The sequence below is a fragment of the Myxine glutinosa genome, chromosome 9, assembly GCF_964187855.1.
Source record: "Myxine glutinosa chromosome 9, kmMyxGlut1.1, whole genome shotgun sequence".
In the NCBI taxonomy this organism is placed as follows: Eukaryota; Metazoa; Chordata; class Myxini; order Myxiniformes; family Myxinidae; genus Myxine; species Myxine glutinosa.
The window spans coordinates 129634392-129644127 of NC_136269.1; the positions used below are offsets into that span (position 1 = coordinate 129634392).

Below are 9736 nucleotides of genomic sequence, written 5' to 3' on the forward strand. Positions count from 1 at the left end.
TATTTTTTCCCACTCAACGTTTCCAAAAAAAGGACCTGATGTACACAACTTCCATGGCTCATCAATCACCTCGGGTGGGAAAGATCATGTAATAAGCACGTTGATGTAATATCCTCAATCAAGTTTAGAGGATATACAGGGAAGAAGGAATGCCCGAGACGTACGGGGTGGCAAGGGGCCAGAACCGCGCCATCTTTGTGCCTTTTAAGCTCTGACTGCATACTCCAACATAGTCTACTGTCGTTTACATAGTTTACTGTAGCAGCTCCAACATGGTTCACTGTCGAATAATTGATTTAGAGCTAATTTGGTGGAAAAGAAATTCAAGTCCTTTTCTGACTCAACGGGAAACTTCAACGGGAGCTTAAATGCAATGTGCATGGAGGCCTTGTGAAAAAGGCCGGGCCAAATTGGCGAAAACGAAATGGGTGTGACGGCGGCTGGGTCCCGAGCAGGACCGGAGAAGTAACAACAGGAAAAAACCTCCTGGTCTTCAGTACAAAGCACGTGCAATTACTACTGTGGGCCAGCTTTAACATCCGCTTTACGCCGAAATGCCCTTCCAGGTAAAATAGAATCGGTGGTAAACAAGGTTAACATGTGATCTTAGAGATCGCGAAAAAAGGAAATAAACATTTCCTTGGCATAACAAGCAGCACACCTGCCAAGGCCCTGGTGAACGAGAGGCCCCTCCCCCTCCAAACATCAAATCAAACCCCTTTCATTCCCTTCTTCTCAATAATGATGGCCCTCGCCCTCCCTCGACTGTCTTCCTTCCCCCATCTGTTTGTGTTTTCCGCAACAGAGAGAACAAGGCTGGGCAAACCAACTTTATTTGTATATTTAAGTGGTTGAAATCTGTTCACCTTTTTTTCAATATGGCTGCCTTCCTGTAATATAGGTCACCTTATCCTGCAAAAGAGCTTGTTGTTTTTCTAAACCATTAAAACATCATCGCCATGAGAAAGAAACCAGGTCATGACCAAAACTAGTGTGATATGGGTCAACAACACTATTGGGAGCATCAAATCGTCAGCCCGAGCCGCCCGAAGCATTCATTGCACATTTCTGCAGCTTTTACTGATCCCAACCTCTTCATCTTCTGGATCATAGGCAGCACAGCAAAGCCAGTTATGGTATGCAGCATCAAAAAAAAGTTTCATTTGAGCCCAATAGCAAATATGAACAAAATGCACAGACAAATAGCTCATTGGTGACAAAGGCTGATTTATATATATATATATATGGTATTGCAAACAAGGAGTACAAACATCACGTTTACATCTTGCAAGGATTGTCTTACCTGAGTTTTTGGGGTGCACCAAGTCCTACCCACAAGCAACTCACCTGCCCTGCATGCAACTATCAAGCCCCATAACGAAGAGCAGCACCATGCTGAGAATCGCACCACCTTCAATTCCCACACATCCTGACTTGGACTATATCGTGGATCCTTAATCGCAGCTGCATGAGAAATCTTGGAACGCCCTACCAAATACCATGACAGGCAAGTTATCTGTGTTGGGACTGCAGTGATTTGATAAGAAGGCCCACCACTATCTTCCCAAAACAACTTGGAATGAGCACAAATATTGCCTGTGTGGTTGCAGTCCTTCACCCAAACGGCTCTACCGACATCTCGTAATGAGCAGAATTTGCACCAAGCGAGTGTTTCCAAAGCACATTGTACTTAAGGGTGTGCGACAGGAACATCGAGCGTCTGCTTCTATTTCATGCTATGCTGAGCAAACTTAGTAAGCACCTGACTGACACACACACACACACACACACACACACACACACACACACACACACACACACACACACACACACTGCAGCAACACTATGGCCTGCTTATGACCACCCATGGGCCTGTCAGAGCGCTGACTGATGGCCAATGGAAATCCAAGCCTCACCCCCTGCAGAGGCCCAGCTACCGTCCATGCCACGTCCGGGAGAGCTCATCTGCACACCCTCTTTCCTGACCCCCCCCCCCTCCCCTCCAACCCCTGCCTTCCCACCCCACACCACTAACTCACCCTCGATGCCCCAATCCTTCCTGCCACGGAACCCAACACTCGAGAAGTTTGAAAACAGGGGGAAACCCAAGTGCACAGTCTGGCTGCCCCATGATAACAAAGAAAAATAGTGATAATTTAATGGTCTTCCCATGCTCAGAGCAAATATTCACATCCCACGTAAACAAGGTGCGGCACTTGTCAGAGTGCAATTCGGTATACCACAACAAAGCTGACAAGAGGCAACCACAAACTCGGTTTATTGTGTCCTCAAGTAACACAATCACGAGAAGACTTTTTAGACTGTCAGATGAGCATCATGGCAGTAGAGCAGCAGTCCATATGAGGAAGAGGAAGCATTAAAATACAGGCTTGAAGAACAAAAGGAATAGAATACCGTAAAATGGGGTGAATAGGGACACAAACTGAAAAAAAGTTCGAAAACATTTTTCGCTGAAAATTGATGACCATACTGATTTGTTGATATGTGGGTTGAAAGTGTCTCTTGTTTTTTTTTAAAGCAACTTATAGTCCCTATTAACCCCATATATGGGTTAAATAGGAATAAATAGGATTTTTATGGCTGTCCCTATTCACCCCGTTTTACGGGTGAATAGGGACAGTCTCTAATACAAAATAATAATAATCAAGAAATCGGGACAGTTTGGAGAAACTTTTTATCCCATATTTTTTTCATTGACACCGTGGTTTATATTTATGGGTGCATATTATGTGCGTCCATCTGAGCTATCGATTTAGCAATAAGTTGGAAACTCAGGATTGTTTCTGGATTATTATTATTTTGTATTAGTGACTGTCCCTATTCACCCGTAAAACGGGTAAAACGGGGTAAATAGGGACAGCCATAAAAATCCTATTTATTCCTATTTAACCCATATATGGGGTTAATAGGGACTATAAGTTGCTTTAAAAAAAAACAAGAGACACTTTCAACCCAAATATCAACAAATCAGTATGGTCATCAATTTTCAGCGAAAAATGTTTCCGAACTTTTTTTCAGTTTGTGTCCCTATTCACCCCATTTCACGGTACTGCTTTTTCAAGTTTCTCAACGGCACACAAGTTTTGTTTACGTTGCCATTTTAGGTATATTTACCTCTCAAACTAGAACTTTCCACTCATCATCGTCCCGGCCACCATCATTGCATTCAAATCCGTTGATACTATTATTCGTTCTCCCATGGTTTCCCCCAGATTAAGCAAAAAAAAAAAAAAACAGCCCTGCCATTCATCATCATGCCAGACCTCAAAATACTTTGTCACTCCTCAAACCAGGAAGTGCAACCAGACGTAGACCAGAGTATGGTCGTGCCAACCTCTCAAAAACATCTACAGCCGAATCCCTCAAGACAAACTGGAGCGAGTCTTCGGCCAATAGGCGACGGCAAACGCCGGTGAACAACAACCGTACGGTACCCAAGTTAAAACGACAAGGCCAAACAAATTACGCATCTCGACAGCTATGCAAGAGACATTATGATCAACATCTCACAACTCACATGTCATCCGACATCCCCGGTGGAATAATTGGTGGTGGCGTGAAATAACACACGTCGAATTGCTCACCTCGCTTAAAGAGCCAGCCCTCCTTCACAACTGCCACCTCAGTCATGTCCACTCAGCCAAGCAGAAGTCGTGAGTCCTCTTTATAAAATGTCCTTCGGCAATGATACCAGCACCGTGGTCTCACTGCCCGGGTGAGCACGTGACTCTCACATAAAGCATGGAGAAACGATCACCAACCTGTCATGCAAGGTGGGAAAAATAATCGACGACGTGACACACAGAAGGACGATACTCGGACCTTTATGTAGATATGCGCATTGATAAAATTAATAAATACATGTTGGAACTAGAACGGCACTCGGTAGAGAGCATACCTCCACCTGGTGAACAGTTTACGTTTTGAATCCCACTGATAGGCCGGATCTGGATTCGGACCTGAACCAAAATCGATTCGGCTTGTTATTGTCACTCACCAAACTCATCCACCAAGTTTATTCATAACTCGTCCATAACATTTTTAAAATATCATATTATATATCGCTTTTCATCTGATCTCTCAATGGTGAAGAATCACTTAAAAATTAAATAATTCTCATAGCCGAATCCATTTTCAGACCTTCAACAAAATTGAATCTATTTGGCCTTGTCAGACACACAACCTCTCCACCAAGTTTCGTCCGAATCCATCCACAACTTTTTGAGATATCCTGATATGTATCATTTTTGGCCCGATCTCCCAATGGTGAAGAATCACTTTAAAATTCTAGTAGCCGGATCCGAATCCGGATCTTCACCAAAATCTAAACATTTTGTCCTTGTCACACACGCTACATCTCTGCCAAATTTCGTCCGAATACATACACAACTTTTTGAGATATCCTGATATGTATCATTTTTGGCCCCATCTCCCAATGATGAAGAATCACTTTAAAATTCTAGTAGCCGGATCAAAATCCAGATCTTCACCAAAATCTAAACATTTTGTCCTTGTCACACACGCTACATCTCTGCCAAATTTCGTCCGAATACGTACACAACTTTTTGAGATATCCTGATATGTATCATTTTTGGCCCCGTCTCCCAAAGGTGAAGAATCACTTTAAAATTCTAGTAGCCGGATCCGAATCCGGATCTTCACCAAAATCTAATCATTTTGTCCTTGTCACACACGCTACATCTCTGCCAAATTTCGTCCGAATACGTACACAACTTTTTGAGATATTTTGTTCACAAACGGACAGACAGACAGACAGACCGGGGTGAAAACACAACCTCCATCCACCTTTGGTGACGTAGGTGATTATCGAATGTCCAAGCGCTGGAATCAACAGTGTAAGAAGATCTCCAGAATGTATGATTTACGCACAAACGCACATGATGATAGTGGAACATAAATACATTCATCACTCCAATATTGCACATCCTACCAACCTCATGTCAAGCCCCCCGCCCATGTGTCCCCACCATGTCCTTTGGCAATGATACCAACACCGTGTGAGACGTGCATAACACCACTCCTCAACTTTACAACTACTATAACATAATATCCACCAATTTCACTTCATTTGGCAACAGGCAAAAAGCTCGGAACATATTGCAATGCAAAAAAAGCTTTGAGACGGTTGTGTTTTGTACGTTTCTTATGTCCCTCAGATGCGTAAGTGTCGCCCCTCGGAAGGACGTTAAGCTGGCTGTCTTGTCTGTCAGCGTTCCTTTGTGGATGTTGAGGATGTCGCTGCGTCTTTCTTGAAGAGTACAGGTACGTGAGTTGTTGCCAGTGCCGTGAGCAAATTTTTTTTTTAAAATCCATCCCAAATCATCTCCAAGTCGAACATCAGGCCTGGCCCAAACACTTGGATTGAAAACCTTCCCCACCAGAAGACCCCACAGCAAGGCAGTTAAAGCAGTAGTAGTTGTAGCATAAAGCTCAGATCTTTTGGTGGAGTAGCCTTTAAGTAGGAATACCAAATAACAGAAGCAGTCAAAATTAAATAAATTATTTACGCAGCATATCTTTTGCCAAAATTTTGCTTCCTCGAAGTTGCCACATTTAATGTAAACAAAAAACAGACACTATGTGACAAAAACCAAAAAAAGACCAAAAAATAAAGACACCATGGATTCAAATGTGACGTTTGTTTGTACGCAGTAGTTCAATGGTGCAAGGAATGTGCAAACGCAGACAAGCCCATAACAAAGCATAGGGAATGTCGCAATGGGCACACAGACTGGCACACGGGATGGCACACGGGATCTCCTCCTTCCGAGATCGAGAGCACAGTCGCAAACGCAACGCACACGGTCTTGAGCAATAGAACCTCGGCTCCCAAGCTCTGGACTCGCTTCCGTCACACATCGCATGAACATACGCCCGTGTACAATGAGCGAGTCGTGTACCAATGGGGTCCCCGATAAAACGCTCAGCGCGACTCTGGCCGGATGTACTCGAGTCGGTTGGCAGAGACCACGTTAAACGGGTTAAACGAAGCAAAGTCCGACTTTGGTGTCTCGGTGAGAGCTCAGGTTCTGGATCAGATCTGGGTTCCCGAACATTGCTATTTAGAAGTCCCTCAGGCGGTACACGACCTTGCGTTTCGTGTCGCGATGGTCGCTACGTCAGCACGGTTTGAGAAGAAAGGGTCCGGCTTTAAATGGGTAGCGTCTCCCTGCTGGGGAAGTATCTGCCACGAGCCTCCCGCGGACAAAAAAGCAGTGCAGCCAAGGCCTGAGCCGAGGATAGCAGGACTGGAAGAAGCGCTGAGACAACAAGCGACACGATGCAACAACGATCCCGACTCCCGCTCGTCCCACGGAACAAACGCGTTTCAGAGACGCAGTAAATGTTCGTCTTACCATGCCCCACGTACCGGCGAGAAGTGCCGTAGGCCGAGCAAACACACCGAGGAGAAAGAGGGTCACTAGAACACTCAAGCACACACACATGAAACACACATGAAACACACATGAAACACACACACCTTGGACACGCCCTCCTTCCCACCCCTCCCTCTTCCTCGGTTGCACACAACATACCAACAAAGCGTGAGATGCAGCTTGATCGTACCTCGGCTTGGATGAGGTAGTCAGACAGGCGAGCGAGGAAGGCCCAGATCGCAGCCTGTTGGGGAGTTCTCTGACGGGTAGATTGTGTACACAGACGCACACTCATACACACTCACACACGTACAGACAGACGTGCGAGCATGCGTTTGCGCATTAGAACACGCCCTCTCAGTCTCCTGCTTCTTTCTCTCTCTCTTTCTCAATGCTCTCCCTCCCTCAGTACGTCCCACAGTCCACCCGCCTCCCTACCCCACCTCCACAACCAAACTCCTAAGACCGCCCGCCACGCACTGTGCCCGCCCCACTAGTCTCCTCCGCGGTCTTTTTTTTTTTAAGAATGAACGAAAGCGCTAAAGAACAAACCGCAACGCGCAACGCTCCTTCATTAATACGTTTTATCGTTTTCCCCTCACGCTTCCTCGTCTTGTCCCATGCTTTTTCCCCAAGCAGGGCTCGCTTTCCCAATGGAGTCAGCCTCCCGTAAACGGCTGATCTCTCTCTCTCTCTCTCTCTCTCTCTCTCTCTCTCTCTCTCTCTCTCTCTCTCTCTCTCTCTCTCTCCCTGGCACCCTGTGTGTGTCCGTCGTTGCGTCACGGAATGAGCGTTCCTGCGGCACAGCAGAAGCCACAGCGCCCCTCGCGTTCAGCCCATTTGACCGGAAAACAAACCACCAAGCCGGGCGTCGAATGAGGAACTAAAGCGTGTAAACAACCTCTCGGACACAATCAGCCTCCCGATCCCCCTCCTTCCCCTAAACTAAAACACGACATTCCCGCGTCTTTGTACTCAAAAAAATCAACGGAACCCTGCGAGCTGCACTTAAATATTAAACAACAAATATCTTCATTATTTATAAAATCCTCATGAAATTTGTGATTTATGGCTAAAAACAGATTTTATAACCAGTAAGCTACCCCTAAACCTACTTTAATGAACAAATTCTATTTCAACTGCTTTTTAATCAATCCTCAATCTCAAAGGTGTGTTCCTTCTTTGTTACTGCTTGTTTTATTTCACCTGCTTTACATATTAACAGTGTGAATTGCTTCATTTTGAGAAAGGAGGTAGCCCATGTTCATGGGAATAAAGAAGAAGAAAAAGAAAACACCAAAAAATCCAGCGATGTTGGTTTATTTGAACTTACAATTATTGGTTTGTGTGGGTACAGAGGGTCACACGTAAAGAGCGTTGTATTCGTGCCACGGCACATCCGGAATACTGAATTATTGAATTAGAGACGCACAGCCTCATGTGCTTCCTGCAGAACTGGCATGACGTGCCCCGTGGGCTCAAGCTTTCCAGATGCACTGCATCGCATCTCCCTGGCACAGAGACAAGTGCAATAGACAACAGCTTTATGTATGGACCTGCACAATTTACAAATATATATATATTTATATATATATAATTATATATATATATATATATATATATATATATATATATTGTTACGGATCTCAGAGACGGCACTCCCCTTAGCAAAGGGGGGTTAATCCCCTTGGCCTGTTAAGCCGGCCGTCTCTGGTCCTGGTACTTGTAACGCTCTTTTGCGGGGTGGGATTGATCAGGGTTACTGGTCAAGGTGTTATCCCGAATACCTTCACCAATCCCTCCGCAAAACAGGGAGACAAGTACCGCTCGAACCACGGACAAGATGGTATTTGCCGAGCGGTTTAGCAATCCGCGGTTCGAGCCGTTATCAATTGACTAAACCCGATTCTGAGCTTTGGCCAAATCGTGCCACAGGTATTCAATCGAAAGAAAAGACTAAAGCGATCGGGGAAGAATGAAACCAAAAGGGTGAGAAATAACAGACATTTATTAATTATGCACAACAAACCAAAGGAAGAGCACCGGAAGTAATATACAGGACGAAGAAGAAGAAGATACACAGGGCAGCCTTAAACAGTCTCATATTAAATCCCAGACAACAAAAAGGACAGACAACAGACTTACACGACAAGGGAATAGCAGGCAGGAATCACTGGAGGAGGGGATGAGAAGGCCCAGGCAGACGGTGGCGTCGAGGTCCGGCTCCAGGAGTCGACTCGCGTCGTGGCGGGAAACCCTGGCAGGCAGCGAGCGCGTATCATTCACTGCGAGTGGTCGTTGCATACAGCGATTGGGATGCTCCTCTCTCCCTTGCCTTCGTCTTCCAACTCCGGATCACGTCTCTCTCTCGTGCCTTCTCACCGACTCGTACCTTCTCTCTCTCCTTCTTCGGAACCCTCTCACTCCAAATCCCCAAGCAGTCCCTTGCAGTCGCTTCTATTGCTCTGGTCGAAAACAAGCCGCGCGCTCTGTCCGAGGGCACGCCTACCAGTTGGCTCACCGTGGTGCTGGTTGGTCGGTAAGGGCTTGCTGACTCCGCCTCGGGTGGTGCGTCGGCGTGCTACGCCCGTTCTGGTGGCTCCTCCCCCTTCTTCTCCGAGATGGAGCACATGGGCAATGGCGTCTGGTGGGGAGTTAGCAAACCACTCGCACCGCTTTTGAAGGGAACGAAAGGGACATATCTTATTTGATTAATGCAACGCAGATTCAACTACTGGGAACAGATCCTTAACTGAAACACATAATAATGAAATAACTACGAAGAGGGCCTATGGTTCGCTTCGTGTTGTTCATGGACTAACTAGGGTGCGATCTTTAACCAGCCAATTGAGGGGGATATTTACAGGGGAAACATTTATAAGGGATACATTTACTAAAATTTACTAGTGAAGGTTCTAAAAACCATAACAATATATATCTATATTATAATAGCCGTAGATGATTCTGTCTGTCTGTCTGTCTATCTGTTGGGTGTCTGTCCGGGGTGTGGCTTACTCGGTTTGCAGAGTAGCTCCACCCATAGCTCCACCCATTCTGGGAGTGGCTATAAACAAATATCCACCATTTTATTAACTCGCATAGCTTTGAGTCCTGTTTTGTAGGCCCGTGGTGTCTTGCTCTCCCCCAGTTTTATTTCAAATCAAATTCGATAAATCATTTCATTTTTCACAGTCGCTAACATAGTTTTAGACTCGGTTGAAAAAAAACGGGAAGAAAATCCGATGAAAGTTGCCGTTTATAGAACGAAATGAATTCTCAAAGGCCTGTAACTTCAAGGCCATTGAGTCTCTCTCACG

At 45.5% G+C, this 9736-nt stretch overlaps 1 protein-coding gene across 6 annotated transcripts in view; it reads right to left on the reverse strand.

Annotated features, from left to right (window-relative positions):
• Positions 1 to 7285, reverse strand: part of LOC137434937 (RAC-alpha serine/threonine-protein kinase) — a 184658-nt gene extending 177373 nt beyond the window's left edge. The window contains exons 1-2 of one of the 6 annotated variants that reach the window (XM_078784907.1): positions 6610 to 7285; positions 3606 to 3782 (exon numbers count right to left, since the gene is read on the reverse strand). In XM_078784907.1, the coding sequence (XP_078641033.1) occupies positions 3606 to 3651 (46 nt within the window). In that variant the 5' untranslated portion in view covers positions 3652 to 3782; positions 6610 to 7285. Of the gene's footprint in view, positions 1 to 1303; positions 1937 to 3538; positions 3783 to 6398; positions 6533 to 6578 lie in introns of those variants that run through there. The other 5 variants (XM_078784909.1, XM_078784908.1, XM_078784910.1 and 2 more) reach the window with 5 other exon arrangements.
• Between the last annotated feature and the right edge of the window lie 2451 nt (positions 7286 to 9736).